Below are 27515 nucleotides of genomic sequence, written 5' to 3' on the forward strand. Positions count from 1 at the left end.
TGGTCATTGTCCTTTTGGGTTGTTTCCGTGAGTAGTGGTTCAGAAATGTGATAAAAGGGGCAGAATGGGCACTATTACCTTGTTGGTCATGGTAGTACTGTCTGCTTACTGGGTTGCATCTGTGAGCAAGCTAAGTTTAGGAGCCTCACAGATGGGGTCTGCAGATGAGGAAAGTGTTCCCTATGGGGCAGTGCAGTGGCTCAGGATGATGGTGACTGCAGGGTGTGGTTGAGTTCCGAAGAGAATAGAAAAGACCTGTGCCAATGCAAATTGTCCACGTTTTATTGCCTAAGCAGAGAAGCTCATCAAGGTATTGATTAGGCTGCCCCCCCAGCTGTTGTCTTGGACAGGTGGCGGGGTGGGGGGGTGGGTTAGATATTGCCCTTTCTGCAGTGTCACCCAGATTTTTACACTATTACATTTAAGAAGTGATGGATTTAGAGAAATGGTTCAAGGACTCATGTTAAAAGTAATTTAACCCCTTGCATGCGTCGGCCAGCCCCCGGCCGTCATGGTGGTCATATGCGTCGGACGGCCGGAAGCCGTCCGATCTGCGCACGCGTGGAATGTTCCCGCACCACAGGGAAATTCCTGCCGCGCCCAAAGTGTTAAAATTAAACTTATAGGTCAAGTGGAATTTTATATTACCATTTTTAAGATGACACTTTTAGAAAGTTGTCATTTTCCTAGCTAAAACGGTGAGGCTTGATAGTGTCCAGCTGTCATCTGACCCCCTGATGTCTCCTCTGTTGTGAGATGCCCTTCCTGAACTTCAGTGGTTGCCCACCTTGTAACTGGCAGATGAAGCTCAGACCTAGGCCTGCCGCCCTTCTGTCTCTAGGAAGGCTGGCACCAAATTCAGTAGTAGTAGAGGAACTGACTTGGACTGGTGAAGTGGTAGACAGAGGCTTGCCCTCCACCCACAGCCGGCACTGGCCATAAGAGTGGACCACACAGACCTCTCTTCAGAAAACTCCTGGGCCTGTGAAGATCAGAAGGATTGCAACTCTCTCTGAAACTTGAAGGAAAACTGGACCAGTTGGTCTTGAACCCAGGACTCCAACGGTGACTTCAAGGGTCAGTTGTGTCGCAATAAGGTACACATTTAGCTTCCAGAGCCCTTTCTCCCTGAGTAAATAGGAACATCGAGTGGCGCCTCTCAGACCCTGGACCTTGACTGGTGGTTGAGCCCCTTTAATATCCAGCTTGCAGCATACCCTGCCAACAACTTGTTGACTACCAATTTTCTCCATTAAAGTTTGTAAGTCAGAACTTAAACTTTCAACTGGGATAATCTTGGTACCTGTATCCAACCTGCTGTCTCTCAGCTGGCCTTAACTTTCGACTTTTACTGGGTGTAGCATTAATAGATAATCACTGTTGGCACTTTGAGCTTTATAGTGCTATTTTTGATGCAACCTTTAAACACTCATTTTTCGATTCTACTTATTGTTTCTTTGTCGTTTTTGTGTCATTTTATTTACTATCACATTCTCGGTTTCTAAATTGGTGAGGGATTATTCTTGTGTTTTGACGTTATTTTTTCTTCGAGTACTGCATCAATACTTTACATATTGCCTCTCAGTTAAGAATGACTGGTTTGTGCCGAGCTTTCAGAGGGTTAAGCACGTTTGTTTAGTGACTTCAGTGGATTGTGATTTGAAGTAGGTTCTCTCCCTCTTCAATGAATACTCCAATATCTTACAGATAGCATTACAATTATAATGCCTTGAGTCTTCGTCCTTACTACAGGCCCTGGTGTGACCACCTTTTAGGTTACCTTATAACATGTTAAAGCAGCTGCTTCTAGGTTGTAAAAAAATCACCATCTTGGTTCCATGACCCATCACCACCAGATTGGGATCTTCTCCTTCCACTAGAGTGGTGTCCACCACCACTGCCAAGTTTCTTTAGCATGAAATGGTGCTTTGTGGAAAATGTTGTTGTCCTTCCATTAATGGCTACGACCACTAACAGCAGTCTGTGCAGGGCTCAAGACCTCACACGAACACTCGAAAGTAAGGAACAAGAATAGATGTCTCTTCTTAATGTTTACCATTGTTAAGGTTTGTGAGCGACTGGTTCCCTTAGAAGTGTGCTCCTCATTGATCGATAGCTGTGAACAGATATCTTGTTAACGCCCTTTGACGTACTCGTGGCATATTTTGAAGTTGTCCTACTTATTTTCTTTAGGTAACAGACTATGCAATAGCAAGACGAATAGTAGATCTGCATTCAAGAAACGAAGAATCTATTGAACGCATATATTCCATAGAAGACATTCAGAGGTATTTGCTGTTTGCTCGCCAGTTTCAGCCGAAGGTAAGCGAATTTCAGCCCTAAGGCGTCTGATTTGTCAGGGTAGTTTTGCTATTTACTTATTATTCAGGTTAACTATCAGCGTGAACGCGTTTGGTGACAGATTGGTGGAGGTGTTTCTTCACTTTTCTCAATGACTCCTCTGCTTGTTCTTGTCTATTCGAACACGCTTTTTTAACATTATAATTTTTTTCAGCATCTTTAAAGCAAGCCCATCTTGCTCCTTGAAAATCTTAAGTTTCATACCTTCTGAATCAAGCAATATTACTCTTTCATTGATCGAACATTGAGGGTGCATAATTTCAGCATTTCCCTGTGGCTGAATTTGTGACCCTATTTTGAAGCAATGCTTCGTAAAGTTGCAAATGTTTATGCTTAAAAACTTTAATCCTCAATATCGTGATTTTACTGATGTTAAGTTATGCAAGTACGTTATTTAGCGTATATTTGCACTCCCGTATGTAACTCTCAGCAACCCATTTAATTTACTTTGCTTACGGCTTGTCCATATTTGTCCCCATTTAAAGAATATTTGACTTTATTTTTGTTTACCGTTGAGAGGAATGCAAATACTCAAAGACATGAGGTGCATCTCTCACAACAGGCATGCGTCTTTACACACATTTCAAAAGTATGATAATGAGCGGACTCTATACTTAACTAATATCAATGTATACCAATTCAATGACCCACTTATACTTCTTGTTTGACATTTTTCAAAATTGTATCCAAATAAGTAGATGTTACAAGAAGCTAATCTTTTTTACTGACATGTCTTTCCAATGTTCTAGATTATCAATTAAGTTTATCTTTTACTATACTTTTTCCAAGAAGAGTAATAAGCCAGAAGCGGTTTTTAGGTCAAGCCTGAGTCTGCGCGCATGCGCAGCACTGGCATCTGCTGTAGTGGAGTATGGAAGAGAAGCTCTGCCCATTTGTCATTGGCTTGTGCCGTTGTCCTTTGTAAATGCAGGCTTATGATTGGGTAATAGGCTTGTTAGTCTCTCCTTAGTACAACCGTGTCTTCATTTGTAACCTCCCATGGCTACTGGCTCCTTTACATTGCTTGTTACACCATACGGGTGTTATTTAGTCTGGAAGCTCTATTTTTGGGAGTGCAAATATATGCATAACAGTGGAACACTACGAAAAACGTATTTTTGTACATTAAGGAGATGTATAGAAATACACGACTTCCGAAGTCAGAACGTGAATCCGCGTCGCCGTTTCTCAACTCCCTGGATCATATGGTAATTCTGGAATTTCAGCAGAGCGCGTGGCTCCTTGGACCACAAGACCTGTCTCACTGTATGAGTTTATCAGTCAGTTGGGAGAAAAAAACAGCTTAAGCAGTAAAATTCATCAAGAACAGTGCGCTGAGAAAGTGAAAATGGCTTGTGTACAAAAACAACTACACCCACATGCATCATTGTAGGAATTTGCGATTCCTAAATTGCGAAAATTAAGGAATCGCAATTTAGGAATTGCAAAATCCTATGCATCAAGAATTCGCAAACGTTTTTGCGATTCTTTATTTTCTTTATTTGCGATTCCTTAATTGCGAATCGCAGTTAAGGAATCGCATTACATTGATTCCTATGGGCCTGGAGGCCCATAGGAATCAATGGGAAGGCATTTTCATTTTACGAATTCGCAATTAAGGAATCGCAAAATGAGAATGCAATTTCAAGGGTGCAGGGGGAGGGTCCAAAGGACCCCCCCTGCACCCCTGAAATGTCACGTAAGTACATTTTACTCACACACATGTCCCAAGGGCATGTGTGTGTGTAAAATAGAAGTTTCAAAAATGCACTTTTGTGCATTTTTAAAACTTTTCACAAATTACCATGAAGGTTTACTTCATGGTAATTTTCCCCTTCCTAATTGCGAATTCGTAATTTAAAAAAAATCATGCATAGCATTTAAGAAATCGCAAAATTTGCGATTTCTTAATTGCTATAGCAATTTAAGAAATCGCAAAAATCGCAAAAAAATTCGATTTCTGAAATTACGAAAAATTTAAAAAATGATGCATCCCAAAAAAGCTCACCACCCTCGGATGCCTTTTTCTTCCAGCGGGGGTTGAGCGAGGGGTAGAAGAAGCTGTAGGCATCCTGGGCAGCATGGGTATGGCTTACTATAAGCAATGACTTTCCACACTGTCTGTGGGTCAGTCTTAGGTCACCGAGAGAGGACAACAAGCTTTGGGCCTATTATTTAGTCTTTAAGCACTATTTTCTTAATCGAGTTTCTCTTACTGCAGGCACAACATGCTTAAGTGCCTTCTTTACCCCCTCCCTCCCGTTGTCCGTGCCATTCTAAACCCGCCCGCCCTCTCTTCCTCCCATTATCCTTGATGCCTATCATTTGCAATGCAGTATGTCTCGCATTTACTTGAGTTTGAGCTACAGACATTGTAAATCATAATTCATTTTATTTATGTTTTGATTTTAAAAACCTGAATAAAACTCATGGTCATTACAATGCCAATAGCTTAAATTCTCATAAATGCGAGACTTATTGCATTGCTTGTTTAAATTGATTTTTATTTTTCACGAGGCAAGGCCTATTCACCTATTCGGTTGTTGGTTTTGGACACTGGCTGAGATTGGTCCTCAAGAGACATGTTCTGTCATTGACATTTTGACACAACCCTCAGGACATCCAGTTGCTGTTTGGAGAAGAAGGCACTGAGTGATTGTGTGTGTCTGCTTTGTGTTGCACACATCGACAAACCTATCATTTTTTTACTTTTTTTTTTGTTGCAGCAGCAGCAGAGCATACACACAGGCTGAGGGTAGTGGCAAGCCTGTGGGGCCATCTATATTTGGCTAGACCAGTGGTGCCGCCTCCTGCCAATGTAACACATCGCGTGCATCCATAGCCACTGGTTTGTGCGAATGACAGAAATAGCCCAGGCCAATCCTATTGACCCTATCAGTCAAGCAGAACAACATTCCATCTGTTAATCCCCGGTTTGCTGGAGTGAGACAGGAAAGGAATTGTGGTGGCATTGCCTCACGGGATAGCCAGCAATGCATGGGGACCCTGGGATCACCACTGCTGCAGTGCATTATGAGTCATAATGCACTGCAGCAGTGGTGATCCCAGGACATTGAGGGAAATGTAGTACTGACGGTGTGTCCCTCATAGTGAGTGGGTGCCATTGCATTTGCGCTGCTAACCTGGTCAGTGCAGCTGCATGGCTTTACTGTAGCACGGACTGTCCCTGTTACATCGCTGTAGGTGAGTTATGCTGCTGGGAATAGGTTGCATTGATTTCCAAAAGTACTGAGGCACTTATAAAGAGAAGTTACACTCCCACCTAGGTACAATTGGATCCATCACGTTGTCCACCAAGTATAATCTTTCCAAGACCTTGTTCACTCTTGGTAGTAACAAGTGTTGCTCTGATTCTTTTTGGGTTACTTGGGCCATAGGTGATTGCTTTGTAATCAACCATGAAGTACGGTGAAGAGAAAAGAAGGAACATGTGGAATAAGACTTGAAAAGTTTTGTTAGGGGAGTCGGTTTCTAATGGATGTGAACCTTTTTGGTCAATAATGCATCTGTAGAAATTAAGTCTTCTTTCAGAGTGCTAACGTTCTATTAGGATTGTAAAGGGTGATTGTAGCTATTGTAATGCCTGAAATTGCTATAAAAACGCAATAACATTGCAAAAAAGAATAGAGATATTTGTCTAGTATGCATTGAGGTGCCCTGCTTCAATGATACATTTTAGGCACCCGGTGGGTCAATCGTGCATTTTTCTTCCATTTCCCAGTCCTTTTGTTTGAACATGTCTCCATTCTCAATACATTTATAGGGAGATATTTTGAGACGTTGCTGAGCTACATAGCTGGACTCAAACCACTGCCTGTCTGGAAGAGTCTAGCCAGAGAAAGATTCTTCAAGGATTGCAACAGATGGAGGCTGCACACGAGCCAAAAACGGAACGTTAACAAAAGAGAAGCACGTGGCAGAGGCAGTCAGAGGACAAAAAGTCTGCTTGACCCTGTGTTGAAGACCACAGTAACCTGTCCCTCTGCTTGAAACAATTAGTAGGAATGTGGAGGTCATGCGGTCCGGCTGCACATTCATCCAGGCAAATGTTATGTGAACCTACTGACAGCAGTACAACGCTATGAATATACTTTCAGCAAACAACAATGTAGTCCATGCTTTGAATATAAACATACTGTAAATACATTTTTATTTGGTTTTATTTTATTACCAAACACGAGGTATGGAAACCACGGATCAAGGGGCGGAGAGTGCTGGGGGCGGAGGGGGTGGGGTGTAGTGGGTGGATAGCGAAACACACAGTGAATTGGAGGGCGGGGGAGACATCGAAACAAAGAACAGGGGGGAGTAGAATGGGGGAAGCAATAACGAAGCAGATGGGGCAGTGCTTAATTTGTAAAATATTAAGTGCCAGGGCTCTGACTAGGCGGCCACTGCAGCTTGCACCACCCGTTGCCCTAGTCATCTCGGCCAAAACAACTACTAACCATCTCTCTCGCATGTAAATGCGACCGTTCAGATTATTCCAGGTCCACAAAGCTAAAGGAATGGTTTGGGAGGCAGGTTTTAGCAATTTTAATGTATTTTATAATTCTGAAATACAGCTGTTTTGCTCCTCTCTAAATTTGATGAGCAGCACCACCATGTGTGGACTGTTCTAAGTATGGTGTTAACAATTAGGTGCCGAGCACCGGAAACTAATTAAGTGCCTGTGCTGAGCACCGGAAAGCACTGGCTCAAATTAAACACTGCGTGGGGGTGGGAGGGACAGGGGAAACAACCAGTAAAGGGTGGAATGGGCGAGGCAAGCAACAAGGGTGGGAGGGACAGAGGGTCTGCAAACACCTGCAGCTTTATAGAGTGCTGGTGTAAAATTACAACAACAAAAAAATACCTCTAAAAGAATATGGCCAATGGAAGGACACTGGCTGCATTCGGGATACTACTTCATTGAAACGCTTTGGCAGAGCGGAAGTACTTAAGAAAAAGGGTACGGAGGTGCTATCCAATGAGAAGCAAGGAAAAGTAAAAAGGCTAACCAATGGTAAGTAAAGTTAAGTAATGGGTGGGCTCAAAGATAGTAAAGTAACTTCCTCCTTCCTTTTGTTAATGTATACATTTTGCAATATTATCCATGGCATTCCTCTCAATTGTCTTACAATACTCTTTCAATCTTATTCTATCATGCTTTGACTATTATAATACTACTCTCATGATCTACAGAAATTTTCACTAACTTGCGCTTATCCAGAACACCGCTGTCTCTTTCTCTTAATCTTCCTATCAGTTCCTCTATTTCAACTCATCAGGTTGATATACACATGCAAACATGAGGAGATGATGGACGGAGCACTGAAACTTTTCAGACACTCACCCCGAGTCTCAGATCTGGGTTGAATCCATCATTGTTCTTTAGCTCACTTCGCCACCCCAGTTCAGACACATCTATATGCTAATCAGATGATGGATTCAACCCAGATCTGTGACTGGGGGTGAGGGTCTGAAAAGTGTCAGCGCTCCGTCCACCATCTCCTTGTGTTTGCGTTGTTCACCCTAAGTTGGCAGGGTATGCCCAGACGTTGGTCCCTTGCTCACTTCGCCACTGGATTCAAGCTAGTCTGGCTGATGAAGTATTACCCAGAAACCGGCACCAAGAGCAGGAAGAAAAGGGCCTGACGGTGGGTATCGACCCTTTTTAAGCTGACCAAGTAAGACTCGAGGATGGGACAGGGAGCTGCCCCCCTCGGCGAGGAGGACTTGGGTGTTCACCTGACGGTAGTGTCCGGATCTGCGGCAGACATACTGGACCCCTTTTGCAGATATGGAACATATGTGAGTGGGGTGCATGATCGCACCTTACAAAGGATAGGTCCAGGAAACAGACAATGAACGGAACACAGGAGGGCTGCAGCCTGACTACAAGAGGTGGAGCTGGTCAACCCCCAGGTCATAGACTAAAGTTTTATTGGGGCAACAGGAGCTCTGCAATTTGGGGATGTGCATAGTTTTAAACCTACAGACCAGGGTAGCATGGAGGGGGGTCCCACATAGGGCTACAGTATCAGTTTAATGTTTTATACAATGTTCAGCAATTTTCATGATCCACTCAGTCACCATCCCACGCATGGTCCAGAGCAGTTTTCAAGGGAGGGAGGTCTGGGGGGTGGTCCTGAGGGCAGGAGGGTGGTCACTGAGCACTCCAAGACAGATATGGCTACACAACCCAACAAAACACTGAAAATACTGTCCTGAAATGTTAATGGGCTGTGAGATGAGATTAAGCAAACAATAGTCCTGCAATATTTACGTAGGCACTCATCCGGTCTCGTCTTCCTACAGCAGATACACCTACGAGGCAACCACTATCTGGCACTAAACAGGTTTGGATACACCCTCCTGGCCCACGCGGGTTTAAAGTCTGGTTCCAGGGGTGTGGCGCTCCTGGTAAAGAACTCCATACCCCTGGTAAAGGATCGCACCTGGCAGGACCCACTGGGCAGGTTTGTCGTATTGGCAGGAAAGTGGGAGTGCTGAAATTTGAACTTGTGTTCCACATATATTCCACCAAGGCTACATACTGAGACCTTTCCCAAACTAAGCAAAACACTACTGAGTATGCCACCCAGTGTGATCATAATGGGTAGGGATATGAATGCAGTGAAGTCACACGAACTGGACAAAAGTACATAGCCAACCTGGGCAGGGGGGTGGAGCCCCTGCAAGCTTTCATAATGGCAATGAGTCTTTCGGACTTGTGGCAACTTCATATCCCAGCTAGCAGACAATACACGCATCTCTGCGGCACAAGATAGTGGGTCGCGACTGGACTAAATCTTCACATATTGCGCACAAGTGGGACACTTCCGGGGAGCACAACACAGGGATTAGGAGTATATCCGACAACTCACAGGTGGAAGTCCTGCTATAGGGCCCAACCAATGACTACATCCTCCCATTACGTATAGCTCCCTGGCATTTCAAGGACAAGGACTTCCAGGACCAGTTCAGAGAAGATAAACAAATAATTTTGCAGAAAACATGGGATCAGTTGATTCATATAGTACACTATGGGAGGCATACAAAGTGGTGGCAAGGGGCTATATCCAGGCAGTGACAGGGGGACTGAGGAAGCAGAAAGGCTCCAAGTGCAATGAGCTAGAAAGCGAGATCGACACCCTAGAACATGAAATAAGTCTGAGTGAACCAGACACTACCGAACTGTTACAGAGGATACGCCTCAAGCAAAGGGAGCTTAGGGATTTGGAGACAGGCACAGCGAGAGAACACGCACTCGCCACGATACAATTGTTGGGACAAGGCTAATAAGCTAATCTTCTGGTTAGAAAAAAGAGACAGGGAGCGGAACTGGTTCACTGAGATTCAAGTGGGCAATGGGGTGTCCTGTAGATCTAGGGATGACATAGCGGAATCATTTGCATCCTACTATGAGACAAGATCGGTGGACGACAGCACCAAACTACCCACGGACCTACCCCTACTGACCCTATCGCAGGAAGACAGGGAAACTATAGATCAAGACCTGATGGTGGAGGAAGTAGAAGGGGCCATCCAGGATGTACAATCCGAGAAAGCGGAAACCCTGAACGGGCTTCACGCCGAGCTCTTCTAATGTGTGGCAACCGGGGTGACGGAACCAATGCTGATATGTTCAGTGCTGTACTACAGGATGGTTGCTTGCCAGAAGACTGGAGATTGGCTGCGAAGGTAGTTATTCCAAAAAAGGGCAAACCCATGGAGCTTTGCAGCTCATATCAGTATCTGTCCATCTCGTTACTACATTTTGAAACTAAAGTGTTGGCAAAAGTGGTGCCAACCGTCTTGGTCCATCATTTCCACTATTGTACACCTGGATCAATCTGGATTTATGCCCTAGCTCAGTACCAGGCTGAACCTACAATGCCTCTACGGGGTGATGCATTCTACAGCAGCAAACCCAAGTTAATCCACAGCACTACTATCATTGGATGCTCATATGGCATTCAACAACATTGAATGGCCCTATCTTCAAGCGGTCTTGCCCAGATCGGGATTCGACATGGGCTTTTGTGAATGGGTTTGTCGTCTTTACAGGCGACCAAGAACTCATGTAAGGGAGAACAGGTCGATCTCCAGGCCATTTGCGCTCAATAGAGGCATGCTCCAGGGATGTCCATGCCCCCCCATATTCGCGCTAGTGCTTGAGAAGATTGCTGCATGGCTCAGAGGGATAGATATTTGGGGGAGGGGATTGGCAAGAAGGCATTTTATTATATGCAGATGTGCTGCTCTATGCAAGCAGACTTCGGCAAACATTCCATGGGCTCATCAGTATATTCCGGCTATTCGGCACATACTCATGGTACCAGATAAACTGGAACAAATCTTACATTTTTAACCTATCCAGAGTGTTGGCCCTTCTCACAACTGAATGTGCGGCTCTGACACAGCTAGATAGATTCAAATACCTAGGTGTATGGATTACTGGAATTTCTCAACTTGAATATACACTCACAACTGACAAGGCTGCGAGAAGGCACGTTGCACAGGGGCCAATTGCCTATCTCTCTCTTGGGTAGAGCAGTGTTATTCAAAATGATGGCCCTCCCACTCTTACTCTACTCATTGCAAAATACCCCACATAAGACCCCAGGTATCTTCTTTAGAGCTATTGACTGGGAACAGCGCAAGCTAATATGGGAGGGAGACAGACCACGCACACCGCTTCGCAAACTACAGCAGGAGTGTACAAGGGTGGATTAACCATTCCAGACATCCGGAATTACTACTTGGGGGCCAAACTCTTGGAGATATATTACAAAATGGCAACATGCTTACCTTTAAGGAACTTCAAACAGAATTTCAACTGACAGAGATCAGTTCTGCTATCTACAGCTAAAACATGCCACATCAGAGATTGAGAGCTGGTACCCGGGTACTCCCTGCTGGAAGACCGACTGCTATTAGACCCAATCCCTGAGAAAGCGATCTTCCAGATGTACAGGAAATTAATAAACAATCTCCCCAACCATATGGGCCCAGTGAGAACAGCGTGGGAGACTGACCTTAGACTGCTGGAAGATTATGACTGGCAAGAAGCAATCCAAAGTCCAAGAGAGATAGCTATACGAGCAAGATTCCGACTTATGCATCTCAGAATTTTGCACCGATCGTACTCTCCCCGAAAGATCTAACACAAACTATTCAGAGCTGACACAAACCGTTTTGTTAGGGGATGCGGGGACACAGGTACATTCTTCCACATCATTTGGGACTGTCCCATAATCCAGCACTACTGGGTAGTGGTGACAGAGGTGATGTCTAAAGTGCTGGGCATCCAAATCCAGCCCGATGCATGCTGGCATCTGCTGGGAGTCACGGGAGAAGACAGGTGGCTCACACATACTACAACTTGGCTCATGCTGGCCTCAGGGGTAGCAAAACGAAACATTGCACTACTATGGGGGGCACAGGACCCACCAAAGCTCTCTGACTGGAAAGTGGACATGGATTGGTGCCGACTGGCAGGAAAAGTGGTATACAAGAGCAGGGAAAGCCTAAAGAAGTGGGAAAAAATCTGGAACCGGTGGAAGACATACAGGTCCCAATAGGGAGAGGGAGAAGGACACTAATGTGCTTGAGTTGGAGGACCAATTGTAAGATGTCATGTCTAATATCGTTGAACCCTTTTTCACGTATGTATACCAAATGCACTCCATATAGCGAATGCTGTAAAGAACATCTATGGTTGAACACTCTTGTATGATTAGATCGACTTTTGTTTAATAAAAATATATTTTTTTAAACTGCATTCAGGCTGCAATGGCACACCTGGTGAATGCTTTAAGGGGCTACTTAATTGGGTGGCACAGGCGATGCAGGCCCAATAGAAACATTTAATTTAAAGACCGAGTATATGGTATAACCCTTTTTCTAGGGACTTATGAAATGAATTAAATGTCAATCAGGTGTAAGACAATTTGACAGTGTTTAAATGAGGGTGCAAAAGCACTTTAACACTGGTTATCAGTGGTAAAGTGCACATAATGGAGGGTAGAGGCAACAGGTCTGGGTGACGACCAACTTAAGTCTGACAAGTGTAGCAACCATAATATAAATATTATGCTGGGTTACTCACACTGAAGGACTGCACAAACTTGATTGTTAACATGAAATTGTATTTGGAACATATGCTTGGTGTAATTCAGTTCGAAATTTGGTTTCTCATTGCCTTTTTTTAAAGCACTTGGAAGATCTTGATACCCATGAGGAAGGCTGAAGAAAAGCAATTTAAGTTATACACCAGTACTCGTCCTATTTTATTATATGAACTGTATTAATATTTTAAATGTTTATTTTGTTCTCCTTTCCTCTCATCCTTAAAAAAGTAGCCTGTGTACTGTTCTGTTTGCTGAAAGTAGCAAATGTAGATGTGTGTATGTTTGAAAACGAGGCAGTATCTCTGAGGCCTGCACAAATAACATGACTATATTTGTCCTTCACTGGGAACTAAACAGCCCATTGTAGCGCGTGACTCTTAGAGGGTAGCGTTGCAGAGCAGTATAAGGCTTACTCAAGGGAGGTGGTGCGGGCTAGTAATCGCCATTTACCAGTTCACAGAAATAACACTCAATGATTGATTGTCCAGTCTATAATATGCTTTATAAAAGGAAGAGTACATTAATTAAACACACACACTACTCAATACTATGCAACAATTTACAAATATACATAAGCTGTTGGAATTCATTCATGACCTTGCATAACATTTCCACCCCTCCCGTGGGAGGCGGGGTCTAGTACCACCACTCCTGTATGCACATCATCTTGCCGCTAATGCAGTGGGTTGAACATAACCTGGAGTGAGGGCCTTGCCCACTGTCACCCTCCCAGTGGCGACCCACCCCATTATCTCAACAAGCATTTAAAATGGGCACACCTGTCATGGTGAGACACAACCCTGACTGAGCATCTCATACTGACCATACAGTATACACCTTTTCATCTTAGTGGCTAACAGTCTGGGTTTTTCTTCACCTAATGCAGCAGCTAGAATACAGGTTTAATCAGAACTTAAAATGACAGTACTTATTATAGCTGATAACAATAATGATTCATTGCAATTATAGCCCCTAAAAGGCATCTCAGTTATAATCACAGAATTAAGCATATACAGCCAGGCACCCTAGCAGGAATGTCCAGCAACATAACTCCACCTTGCTTATGGCTTTTCATTACACATGTGACTTTCAGTCCCTCAAAAGAAATAACATTAGGTAAATGCACTTCTCATGCAATTGCACCTGTTCACCTCTAGGGAAAGCCCTTCTCCAGACATCCCCAGCTCAGTCTTTCACCCCATGGCGTAGTCCCAAACTCACCCCCAGCTGAAGAACAAAAGTTCCAGCCACAGAATGCTGTTGACGCCTGGCTGAGCCCTTGAGGGGTTGTTTCTTTCAAGTCCCCCATAGACTTAGGGAGGGACTTCACCTCTTCATGCTGGGGAGACTGCGTAGCTCCTGCAGCTCCCCCTACACCTTTGCATCCCTTTAGTGGTGAACCCGTCCTCCTGGGGCCACTAGACATAGAGAACCAGCTGTTTTTCCTCGCTGGCCGGTCAGGGCTTGCAAGGCATTATGAGGCGAGGTGCTCCTGCCCCGTGCATAACAGAACAGCGGCTCTCCCGCTGCTTGGGGAGAACCGCTCTACCATTGGGGTAGCCTCATGCCGCAACATCTTTTCTGATGGGGGCCCGCTCCCACCCGGACCCCTCTCCTTCTCAGGTAAGTGTCCCGGCAGCTTGGGAGCCCACCCATGGCTGGTCCTGCAAGCTCCCCGACCAGCCTGCGCCCTCGTGTGCGGTGGCGAGGACCGGCATATCCACTTTGGTCTGCCGTCTCCTGCAGGCAGACACGGAGGCTGCTCCATCACCGGCAGGTCCCCGCCTTCCTGCTGCTTTGGGGGAGTGCGGCAACACTCCCTCTCCTCCTTCCGCCCACTGGGATCCCGGCCCCCAGGGACATCTTCACGGGGAGTATGTCACTCCCGTACTTTTGCCTGTTCTGCGGGGCCCGGAGTTTGGGTCCCAGGCCCTTAGGGTATTCTTTGGTGGGGAGTGCGACGGTGCTCCCCGGCTTGGCTTCTCCCTTCAGGGTGGAAAAGTGCGATGGCACTCCCTCGGCTTCTTGACACCGACACTGGGGACCAGAGTTGGGGATCCCGGGCCCCTGAGATTTTCATGGGGAGGGCGATGGCGCTCCCTGGCTTCATTTTCGGTGGGGCCCGGAGTTGGGAGCCCCCGGCCCCAGAGATCTCTATGCGGGGGCACAACGGCGCTCCCCCTCCTCCGATGTCTTCGGGGGCCAGGGTCGGCTCCTGGGCCATCCGACTTTACTTCTGATGGGGGCAGCCCCTGGGACCTGACCCACCCCAGTGGCCCATTCAAGACCGGTGGGGGGAACCCACGTGCTTCTCTTTCGGTCAGGCCAGAGGTCGCCTATCTTCTGGGGGACATATCTCCGCACCATTTTGGCCTATTCTCGCTCCTGATGGCCAGCTCTACCCATCTGGAGCACTTTCCGTCGCCCTCCTCACCTCCAAGAGGGTGAACTCCGCAGGAAGCAGCCTTCACTGGCTCCCTGCACCAGCCTTTCACCTGGCTCTCCTCCTTGGCCTCTCCTCTCCTTGCGCAGAGGCCCAGGCTTCTGCTCACTAGTCCTGGACTCCCTCACAGGCGCAATCCAGGGACCTGGAACAGCTAGGGGGTTACTCCTTCCAACTGCCCATGGTGCCAGGCTCCAGCACCAGTCTTACTCACGCAGACCACACCCCAGAGAGAGCGCTTCTTCCTGTGCAAAACCTTTTAAAATAATTTGGAGGGAGCTGGCAGGAAGATTCCTCTGCCCTATCCTGCAGCGAAACATCATCTCTCTGCCTCTGCTCCCTCCTTCCTGCTCAGGCCTCTGGGAAAGCTCAAAATGGTGTCGTCCAGGGGTCTCATGCCACATGGTCTCTGAAAAGCCCCCCTCCCCCCCTTTTCTGCCTTCTCTCCAGAGCAGCTTGGTGCCTGGCACCAGGTGACAGCTGCTGATGGATAACCTGCAGCTCCACCCACCATCTCTCCCTCTTGGAGAGGAGACCTTCTCCCTGGGAATGCTTGCAGTGAAGGGCTAGGCCTTTGATGCTACAGCTTGGGGAGGAATGTAATTAATCCAGCCTGGTAGGGTTACACCCAGCCAGGCTCTGGCTCTGGCTCTGGGCTGAGTCAGAGGAATATGACATTTCTGGATGACCCATAAGCAGTACAGATATGGCTTTGGACTCTGCAGGATACTTATTTCTTTTCACACAACTTCCGATGTACTTTGGTCCTTGTCTGGAATTTGTAAGCCCTATGGAAGTGAAACTACCCCATGTGGTCTTCCTCTTCCTAGGAGAATAGTGGAGTGTTCCTTCAGTGAAAACAGTAAAGCACACGGACTTTCCCTTACATGTGACTTCCCACAGTATAAAGCCTATTCCATGTCACCACCCAACTCAGCATAATTTGTGCCACACCATTCTTTCTGTACCTGCTCCTGGGCTGCGCACCCCAGGAATTTCCCCCGCGCAGCCCCTACACGTGTGCACACGCATGTACGCAATTGTCTGCATGTAACCAGACCAGTGCCCCTTACTCCTGCTGCAGCGCAGCAGCCTACTCTCACCAGGGGGACACCAGCAAAATCCACATGCAGTCCCTTTCATCCTACCACTGAAACCACAATCCATCCATAAAGAGAGAACTGGTTGCAGAGCATTCTCAGCGATCGCACCGAAGATTTGGAACTACCTACCTACAGATGAACGCAGAATCTCCTCCTTTACCTCCTTCAAAAAATAAGTAAAAATGCTTCTAATGAACAAATCCACATCCTAAGACTTTAATTATTTGACTACTAGCCACCTATGCTATCCATATATCCCCTGTCTACCTCTTTTGTATTGAATGGCGAATTTCAAATGTATGTATATTACCCCAATCATCTAATGTTTATTAACTGTGTATTGTAAAGTGCTCTGATACCTTCGTGGGTCATGTTCGCTCTATATATAAAACTTTATAAATAAATAAAATGAGTTCACTGTGGGCGAGTCCCAACTTATGAGGCTCTCCCACAGTAAAAGCTCAACAATTAGGTGTAAAATATGCGGGCGGCTTCTAACAGTGTAACATTTTATGTGATGTCAGTTGATTAGAGATGTGAAATGTGACTGACTATCTTACTTTAGTTGTACATATTTCTGTTAAACATATAAATGTTTTTCTAAAGAAATTAATAAAAAAGCCATTTGCAACTTTATTTTAAACAACAAGGAATGTACAGCCTTTTTCTTAAGGTGCCATAAAGATTTTTTATTTTTCATATTTGTATAACACCAGAGATGTAATTGGTGAGTTTGTGCACCAGGACAGTTTTCCCTTGTTTACCTCAAATGGATATCACATGCTTCTGTAGGAGTTTGTATAGGTCGTATGGCAAAGTAGCTATCACGAGGTATTATCAGTTGACCAGGTGATTTGCATTTGTTTTACATGTGTCTGGTATTTTAATTATTTTAGGCCCCAGGGGATGAGGGTCACCGGCTCACCAATGGCTCTGGGAGGGAGGCTGCATGGGGGTTCGGCTCACAAGCTATGTCCCAGAGAGCCCGTCCCAGGGAGCCCATCCCAGGACATAGCAGTTTCCCTGACGGCACTGGTTTTGCGGTGTTTTCCTCACGGATGGTGGGAACATTTTTAGCGGGCCAAAGCTTTAGAAAGTCTCCTGCCTGCTGGGAGCAATCTTTTGATCTATTTTCCTGCTTGCACTGAAGCAGGCAGGGAAATATATTAAAAGATTGCTCCCGGAGGGAGCAGCATTAGTAACTGCCTCCTCCGGGTGGGAGCAGTACCGGCTGCCGCTCTACTCCTCAACATCCACTTTCAGAAACCAGTATCTCGTTCCTTAGACGTGGTATTTTAGATCCGTGCACTGATAGTGGATATTGAGGAGTACAGGTCCTTGAGACGTTTGCAAACCAGAGGAAGACTATCCCTGAAGAAGGAACTGCTAATAGTTCCGAAATGCATTGGGCGCCAACAATGACAGACTGTGATTTTGTGAAAGGAAATGTTTTTGTTGTACATGCATATGGAAAAGAAATAATAATTTGATGATTTAAGCATTGATATAATGGCAATGTAATATACATATATGGTTTGTTTGAGTTTAAAATAAAAAAAAACAGGAATAAAAATTGTAATACAGTGATAAAATGGTATGTTCATATTTGGGTTTCCTAGGTGGGTACCTACCTTTACAAAATGTGTGCCCTAGGGCATGGGGTCCCCAGGGACAATGTTTTTTAGGAATTGCCCTGAGGGAAAAAGTCCCCAGGGCATAGCAATACTTCGGGAGTGGATCCACGTGCCCCTCCTTCCACTTATTTTTAGTAGTGTCCCTTGGGCATGGGGTCGAAAGAACCTACAAGGGTATGCAGCGCGTTCCCCCTCTGTTTTAATTTTAACAAATACCCCGGGTATGGGGTCATCAGGGCCAAAGAAGGCTCAGGGAGGGGGCCCACGTGACCCCGACCTCTAAATAAAAAAACGGCCCTACGGGATGACGTCCTCGGACCTGAGGCGGCTCATGAAAGAAGGCCACACAGTTTTGGGTTGGCTTTACGTATGATTCTAAACAGGGCCTTCTGTCATACACAGTCGGGGGGTTGCTCATAGGACCTGCCCCTGGGGACCCGATCTCCCAAGTCCATTTTTTATTAAAGGGAAGTGTAGCCGCACAGGCTCCCTCCCTGAGCCTATAGAGGCCCTGGGGATATCATCCCCCAGTGCTGTTTTTTTTAAATTAAAGAGTAGTGGGCTGTTTGACCCCACGTGAGCAGTTATTGGCTCCAGGTACACCATCCACAATGGTTCTCTAAACTTGATCTGAACTCCAAATACCACCAGTTGGAGTTAGCGCCGGAGATCCGCTACATTACTACGTCCTCCACGCATGTGGGGCTCCGAAGGTAAACCCGACTTGGCAGAGGTGTTCCTGCACGCCATCAAGGAAGCACTCTCCAGCCTCGTGGGAGTGATTAACTTAAGTGACAACATCTTGATATATTCAGAGTCTAGAGGAGCACCATGTCCGACTAAGCTATGTTCCCGAGGTTGGCTGACTGTGGGCTCACACTCTACAAGAAGTGTGCTTTCTACCAAGGGTCGATATACTTTGGCTATGTCATCTCAAGAGATGGGCCTCTCGTTGACCCCCCCCACAAGTCGGAAGCCATCAGGAGTGTCCCAGTTCCGCAGAATCCCACACAAATATGAAGCTTCCTTGGTATGGCGACATATTGTGGTAGGTTCCTTTTGCATCTCGCCACAGTGTCCAAACCCCTCCGGCAGCTGACAAAGACTGGAACACCCTGGGAGAGGACATGCCGAGAGGAAGCTGCCTTTCGAAGCATCAAGAAAGCACACCCAGATTAAACAATGGTATGCTTCCACCCCAAAAGGAAGAAAGAGTTTGTGATCGACGCCAGCCCAGTGGGGCATGGGTCTGTCCTCCTGCAGGAAGACACCAAAGGAATCTGTGTCCCAGCTGCACGCTGTCCCCGACAAAAACAAGATACGTGCAGCTAGAGTGAGCGGCTCTGGCAATACGATTGGCATGCCAGCATTTTCATTTTAACCTGTGCGGCCATCCCTTTTGGGTGATAACAGACCACAAGCCCCTCATACCGCTGTTTAGTGGGTCCACATGCTAGGCACCCGCAAGGATTGAAAGGTGGGCAGTCCAACTAAAGGGGTACTCATTTAAGCTGCTATATCAGCCAGGCATGGACAACCCAGCAGACTTCCTGTCAAGGCACCCTGCAGCGAAGGAAGGAAGGAATGTCAATCCCGGATGAGACTACAAGCACCGAAGCGTTCATCTGCATGGTCGAGGACAATGCCTACCCCCTGGCAGTAACTAAAGAAGATCTCTGCAGTGCCATGGATGCGGATTACACCATGAAGAGGTCTGTAATGCGCATAACCCAGGCCGCAGTCCTTACCTCAGCGTAGCCCTCTACACGTCCCTCTCCCTACTCAAGCCCCCAAAATAAAGTCTAAGGTTAAAAGCTAAATAGCGCCTTGGGGTTTTCGTAGCACTGAAGTCATCACAACACCGCTGTATGGAAAGAGCAAAATTGCAGCCACCGCATTTCTCTGAAAACTGGAGCTTTGTGAACAGAATCAACATGTTTTCGAAGGGTTACATGCTTCACCTCAAATTAGGAGAGAAATTGAATTTAAGAATGACCCTAGTCACAACAAAACACAATTAATCCAATGATCATACTGGGTTTGAACTTACTCTTGGCCTAGTTTCCTTGAACACCTCATTTTCGAACTTGCTGCACTAATCCGGCACCACCTGTGGCATCGTTGTATGAGGGAGGGTCTCCTGCAGGAAGGTCGGGAAGGAGGGGGCCCGGAGAGAAGGTGGGTGAAGGAGGGGGCCGGAGAGAAGGTGCTGGCTGGGTTCATTGCCATGCTGCGCTCAGCTCTCCCATTCCCAATCACACCAGTTGAGTTGAAGAATAACCTACTAATCCTGGAGCTGCTCTCATGCTGTGAGCCAGCATGAGAGCAGCACCAGGGGCGTGCTGTCTCAGTGCTCATACAGGGACTAAGGGCCTGTGCTGTCTATACACCTGGCTGTTTAATACAGCTCAGGTTGGAGAATGTCAAACTGCAGATGGCAGGTTGGCCGTCGCAAGACCGCTGACCACAGTGAAATGCACACTTTAAACTGGTGTAACCAGGGACCCCTGCTCCCAGTTTACACTGCATCAATGGCCCGCCCCGCAATGCCCTCACATGACTCCCCTCCAGAGCCAGGCGGAGAAAGTAATAGAATGGTAATAAAGTCACTTTATTACCGTTTTATTTTGTACTTTTTCTGTGCCTACAACAGGGGAGGGGTGTGACGCTCCTTTGCCCAAATGGAGCTGCTGCCGCTGATGGATGCTTTGGGAAGAAACACTTCAGTTAGAAAAGCACGATTGTAACAGGAAGTGAATAAATGATTCATCGGGAAGGTGTTAAAAGGGGAATCCGATTGGTTTTGGTGGAGCTAAAAGTGATACCGTAATGATTTTTCTGGAGTGACAGGTATTTAGTGCATCTGTTGTTTTTTGGCATCGGATTCCAAATGGTTGCAAATCAGCGGGGAGACTGTTTACCAACATTCCACTATAGGGAAAATGAGTGGCCTCTACAGGAAAGTATGTTTGATATTCGTTAAGAGCTTCTGCTTGAAGAAAACAGTATAGTGGTCAAATAAAATAATTCAAGAGAATATGGTAGAGTTGCATTGTAGTCGAATATATAACTATGTCTGTGAAAGTGCTTTGTTTGAAATGGAGCTAAAATTGTTTCAACTCATGTTAGAGGGTGTGATATTCATGCTGCTGGTGGACCCCTCACACGCTTCCAGGAAATGCCACTCACTCTCCCTCTCTCCCCAGATTACCAAGGAAGCTGAAGAATTTATCGTTGACAAGTATCGGCACCTGAGGCAGCGGGACGGCAGCGGAATAACCAAGTCTGCCTGGAGGATTACCGTCCGCCAGCTCGAGAGCATGATAAGGTTATCTGAAAGCATGGCTCGCATGCATTGCTCGGACGAGGTAAGCAATTGGGTGTGCGCAGGTCTGCGTCACTGCCGGTTACTGATGCACTTGGAAGGTCTGGCACCAATGATAGAATTGGAATAGATGGGTTAGGTTTAAGTGTACAGCCGGGGATACATTCTGTATTCCTTCGAGCAGTTCATTTGTGCTGACTGATGGTATTCAGGGGCTCAGTCTGCGCTGACTGATGGTATTCAGGGGCTCTGTCTGCGCAGGTGTGCTGGGACATTCTTCAGGGTGGGGGTGCTGCCATCAATGTTACATCACTGAAGTCCTAGGGATTGTGAAATATCAAAGCTTGTCACAAAGAACACGTGTGGCAAATGAACCATGTTTATACAGCAGGAGAGTGATAAGGATGCAGTAAGTAGTTGGTGCATTTTGGAGCACATTGTCATAAATATATTGATAAAGGATCCTGTGGAAGCACAGGGCCGTTTACAGAAAGACCATTTTTCATGGAAATTGCCGCAAAATTGGCACTGACACGGCTCTACTGATAGCACTATATAAAGTACAAATAATGTGTGGAATTGTGGTTTCACAAATATTTGTTTTGCGAACTCAGAGGAAAGACATTCCACATACAGCCAAGCCTTTCCTTTCACAATCCTCTAGCTTTGCAGTCATTGAAAGAGTAGTAATCACCAATCCCTATGTTTAAAGAATATGCAGCAGTTTGTCAGGAGACACAACCTGACAATCTTGGCTCTGTCTTTGAACACACAGCAAATGTTATAACATGTAAAGGCATCTCTGTTGCATTTACCTTTTTAACTGCAGCATGGTTATTTTGGGGCTGTTGCAGCACCCCGCACTGTTAGTTCTAGCGCCTATGAGTGCTTATTTTGGTCCATACAGAATCAACATCAGTTGGATGTTTCATAAAATGTATTTGATGTTCTTTCTGGAAGTGCTGCTCTTTTGTTTGATACATATTTAATATTTTTATGTTTGTGATTGAGTTTGTTTTTCTGTCTGAGTCGGAGCACTTTGCAATGTGAATAATTACAATGTTAGAAATTTAGTTTGTATGTATGTGTGTATGTGTGTGTATATATGTATAATATAATTTTTTTTATGGAGTTTGGCCGATGAATGCTATGTCCGAAATGTGCTAGTGTCCCGTCTGGCATATTAAAAGAACTTTATAGCCCTTGGTACATCTAGTATGGCAGGCACGATATCATCCTGTTTTGACAGAGAACTCAGTTAGCCAAAGTCTAAATAAGGCCCTTAGTTTAGTTACATTACACTTTGCCGAGAGAAAGTTGCAGGTTACAAGCAGACCGGAATCTTGACCCCCAAGGCAGCTCATGTGAAAGGTTTGTCTCGCCATTGTCTTTATTTTGGGCAGTAATGAAGATCAGGTTCAGTCGAAGGAATTGTAACTATAGAAATCTGTAAACCTTTCTAAAATGTTTTAGTATCAGTTTCGACTCCCAGGCTTTCCACATTTCATGAGGACTTTCAGTGATTAGCAGGTTCTCAAGAACCATTTTGATGGTTTGAAAACTATTTTAAGATTTGCGCTTTAATTATAAAACATTAAGCTACCGGAGATGTGAGGTAGAGGATTGGCAAAGAGCAGCAAGGGTATGTTAAACGAGCAAAGCAAACACATTCAGCTGTGTAAAGCAGCTTCTTTAACAGTCTATTGTCTAAACTGTAGGTGATTAGTTTTAAGCTGGGTGAGAGTTATACAACCTTATAAAGTGGTGTAAGACTATGTGAGAATAGTTATGTGAAGTGTATCTGGATAGTTGATGAGAAATAAAATGTCCTATATGTGTGGGACTGCCTAGCTATCATTAAATCTCTCCTTTAATGTCAGACTGGTGACTCTGAAGGTAGGCGAAAAAGGACAGTTGGACGTTCATCCACCTATCTCATATTTGGGCTACTAAGATATATTTACTGTGTCAACTGCAGACTGGAATGCCTGTAAGAGAGCCTATTTGGTTCTAAGCCTACTGCTAAAGTGTGCTCGAAATTAGATGGTCTCCGATTCCATCATCAGTAAATGCAATCTCAAAGAAATGTTATTGGAGTATACCTGCTGGAGGGCGCTGTCCCACATAAATCAGGTAACAGATCAAAACTACCACAGGATAGTTCCATATGTTAATGCATGCACTTCAACAGATGTTTGAGACTAGGGCGATCACCTCGCTCAGTGTCATTATGGACACTGTTTCCTGTCCGCAAATGTTCCCTTCCAAATAGTGGTTTTCATAAGTTACTCTATTTAATTAATTGAGGCAGCACAAGTACGCATGTATAACAAATACAACACTGAGCATGGACTACGTTACCACACAAGAGTCAACATCTGGAAGCAACGTCTACAAAGACCTACATGAAGTTGGCCACTCTAATGTAACCTGCGGGTCAAATGGTATAAATCCAATGAGAGAGCTCATGGGTTTGATTTACCACTGCAATGATCTGGTTGTATATGGCAGGTGAGGTTACAAATTCGGACATGGTCTCTTCCCCTATCCTCCCGTACCAATTCAGCTTATATTAAACTCACTCAGGGGTGTAGCCCGTTGTCAATCAAGAAGTGAGCAAATGTAAGCTGGTGATTATTCCTGGATATGTGCCATGAGCAATTTTATTGCTTTCTTTATTTTACAAGCTGGCACAGGGAGTACATGTCCTGTATCGTCTCTAAGCCTTTGCCCAGTTGAGTGCCTATTAAACATTGTACATGATCAGAATAGCATTCGTTCTTTTATATAACTAGTGAGAAGCACCGATAGCCATATTTTTACAGTAGATGAATGAGATGTTTGATGGTAAAACTACTGAATCATTTGAACAGTTCTAGTTTGTAAGAATATATTTTTGCTAAGAATGGCATTTGCTTCATCACATTCTCGCTCCAAAAGCAGTTAGTTTTAAATATTTTCCCATCTTTGCAAAAAAAGTTGTTTAAATCCTCTTTATTCAAGGTTCATTCAAAACACATCAAAGAAGCCTTCAGATTGCTTAATAAATCAATCATTCGTGTGGACACACCTGGAGCTAGAGTATGTTATTCCGCCCTTGGGGGAGACTGCAATATGTGCAGAGGAATTGAGAAGGGGGCACCTCCTCGAGAACAACCGAAGGCGGATACGATGGGAAAAACTTGCCTCCAGTAGCGAAAAGTTAGCAGCACTCTATACTGGGATTATTCCCATTCTAGATGAGGCTTTTGAGATATGGCGCCTTAACTCTTCAAAAGACATTAGCGAGGATATAGCTCAGTTACATCTAAATCTAACAAAGAAGCTTGAGGCTGATTTTCTAAGCATTGGACGACCAAGAACGCAGGGCGTACCCAAAAATACATGGTATAACAACACCTGTAGACTGGCAAAGCGGGATCTCTTAACCATGATAAAAGAGGGGGGCTCAAGGGAGGAAATCCGACTCAAAAGGAGGACCTACAAATCACTCATAACCAACGCTAAAATTGAGTGGGACGTTCAGCATTGGGAGAATCTATCGGAATCCCTAGCTGAAAGGGATTCCCGTAGATTCTGGAGAATCATAAATCACGGATGTGGGGATCTCCCCTCGGCTGTGGAACCAAATATCGCGCCAAACGTCTGGCAGGACCATTTCCAGCAGCTATATTCCTCTGACAACGAGGAGATAGCAACAATAAAACCCTCCACTCATAACACGCAGAGAGCTGTCCCTTTTACCATTAAAGACATAAGGGTGGCATTAGCTGGGCTGTCCTCCGGAAAGGCCCCAGGACTTGATGGGGTGCCGGGCGATCTCTTCAAACAAGAACCCGATGTTTGGGCACCCTACCTGTGGATATTGTTTAATGCAGTCCTGGGGGGGATGAGAATACCGGACACTTGGCTGGGAGCGGAGGTGGTCCCAATATTCAAAAAGGGGTCGCCCCTGCTTCCAGCCAATTACCGTCCAATTAGCCTCATCGATGTGACCCAAAAGTTGTTCGGTAGACTAATCCTTGATAGGCTCCAAATCTGGATGGATGAGACAGATGTTTTAAGCCCTCTTCAAGCGGGATTCAGGAGGGGAGTCTCAACAGTCGATCAGTTACTTAGACTTAACATTCTGTACTGGAAGACAACACACCTAGAAGGGGGGTCACGGTATGCGGTTTTCGTCGATCTCCGTGCCGCCTTCGACCTGGTCCCACGGGCCAGGTTGTGTGCGGTACTGGCAGATATGGGTATTCCCGGCGATATACTGCATATTTTAATAAGGCTACATACAGATAATTACGCCCGTGTAAGATACGGAAAGGATGGTAGGCTGTCAGATAGGTTCCCTGTCCAACGAGGGGTAAGACAGGGATGCGTGTTGGCGCCAACCCTTTTCTGTCTTTTTACAAATGGGGTAATAGAACACCTGAGAAGGATCCCCAACGTTGATGCTCCACAATTAAACAATAGCAGGGTGCCTGCGATTATGTTCCCCGACGACACCCTGCTGTTGGCAAAAACACCCATGGGGTTGCAGAGAGTTTTGGACGGTTTCTTGGACTTTTGTAACAAAAGGGGTCTAGAAATAAACCCCTCCAAGACCAAATTCATGATTCTCAGCAAAAAACCCAAAAATTGCCCAAATCCCCGGCTGGGATCTGTACTTCTAGAAAGAGTTCAAGTAATCGAGTACCTGGGCATTACACTTAATCAGACTCTGACCTGGCAGCAACATAAAGCAAAGGCCACTATAAAATTAATTCAGAGGGCGGGAGCTATTTCTAGAATTGCCAAGAAATCCTATCTTCGACCTTTGACACCGGCAATACATATCTATAAAGCGCAAGCTAGAGGAGGTATTGCCTACGGGGCAGAGTTATGGGGACACACATCACTACAAAATATTCAGGTCGCTGAAAATAATTTTATAAGACAGCTAGCGGCTCTTCCATCGAGTAGCCCCCTCCTCCCCCTGAGAATGGACTTGGCACTCCGCCCAATTACTGAAGAACTGGGCCTAAAACCTTTGACCTATTGGAGACGTCTGTGGAGCAGCCAGGATCTGGGTCACTACAGAAGCGAATTACAGGAGTTGCTCAGGCTAGTACACGTGTCCAAAATTCCTTGGTTAAGGTATATTCGGGACATGTGCACTACACTTGGAATCCCTGAGTTGTGGTGTAGTCCTGAAACAACTGCCACAAACCTCCCAAGGAAAGAACTCTCTAGATTGTTTTACAAATTCATGCTCGAGAAAGCTCTGGGTTCAATCAGAGAAGGATCTCTAAGTGACATTTTTACCAAAGCAAAAGACTCCTATAGACCAGAGTATGTTTTGGACGCCATGTCCCCTTTGCATGTAAGAAAGATTTTCCTGCAATGGAGATATGGCTCGCTACCACTGAGGGCCTTCACCAAATCCTGGAACGGTAACCTTGAGCTGGCCACATGTCCAGCATGCAATTACAAGCTGGAAAGTGAGCTTCATGTGGTTTTCTTTTGTAAAGCGTACAGCAAAATCAGGAGCTACTGGCTGGTCCCATACTTTTAGAACTTGGGTTTCCGAACCTATGCCCCAGCGTATAGAGTGCTAAAAACAGACTTATCACCTACAACTGTCTTTGCCATGGCGAAATTCCTGACGGCAATGTGGAGAGCACGCGCAAGAATTATAAAAGACTCCAATATGGCATCTTCTACTAACTTTTAAGCTTAAATCACACATTCTTTTAGACTTCAATTATGGCTTTTTTTAAAATAACCTGTACTACAGAAATCATTTTAATGTTTTATAGTATGTTCACGTGTTTATCTTTTATGATCTGAAACGATCGAAATAAAGATTATTTGAAATATTTTCCCATCTTTGCAAAAAAAGTTGTTTAAATCCTCTTTATTCAAGGTTCATCCAAAACACGTCAAAGAAGCCTTCAGATTGCTTAATAAATCAATCATTCGTGTGGACACACCTGATGTCAGCTTTGATCCAGACGAAGGAACTAATGTTGGCGGTAAGACAATGTATTATAGCTCAATTTATAAACGATAAAATGTGTGGAGGGTTTCAGGGCATGCTTTTTAAATGTGTCTTCTGAATTCTCAAAGTATACGGTTGTATTGGATTGACCAGTAACTTAGGATTGTGTTCTTGATGAGAAACTGGAGGAATCTTTTCAGAGTGGTGGGATGCTGGTAGTGTATGGTGGTGGATTGTTCGATGGATGGCATGTAGAGCACTGTGGGCCAGTCTGTGGTGATGGACTAGGCGAGAACACCTGTTCAACCAGTTGTTGGGTGTTTTCTGAAATAACTTCGAAGATAACTGTCAATATTTAGTCAGAGGAACTGTGTGTGTTCTACGTTCACACAGAATGTTCTAATTATATATTAACAAAGAAAAAAAAGAGGAAAGGGTAAAAAAAACATTAGCAGCCAACCAGTGTTTTGAGCCACAAAGTAACTGGAACAATGTCTCCTTGGCTGCAGCCACCTGAGTGAAGGGAGGCTTCA

At 45.3% G+C, this 27515-nt stretch overlaps 1 protein-coding gene across 1 annotated transcript in view; it reads left to right on the forward strand.

Moving 5' to 3' along the window:
• LOC144827590 (maternal DNA replication licensing factor mcm6-like) overlaps positions 1 to 27515 on the forward strand; it is a 520545-nt gene that overhangs the window by 413947 nt on the left and 79083 nt on the right. Inside the window, exons 12-14 of the mRNA XM_078685842.1 lie at positions 2194 to 2322; positions 20887 to 21048; positions 26908 to 27016. Of these exons, the coding sequence (XP_078541968.1) occupies positions 2194 to 2322; positions 20887 to 21048; positions 26908 to 27016 (400 nt within the window). The remainder of the gene's footprint in view (positions 1 to 2193; positions 2323 to 20886; positions 21049 to 26907; positions 27017 to 27515) is intronic.

Source organism: Lissotriton helveticus, chromosome 4_1 (assembly GCF_964261635.1).
Source record: "Lissotriton helveticus chromosome 4_1, aLisHel1.1, whole genome shotgun sequence".
Lineage (NCBI taxonomy): Eukaryota > Metazoa > Chordata > Amphibia > Caudata > Salamandridae > Lissotriton > Lissotriton helveticus.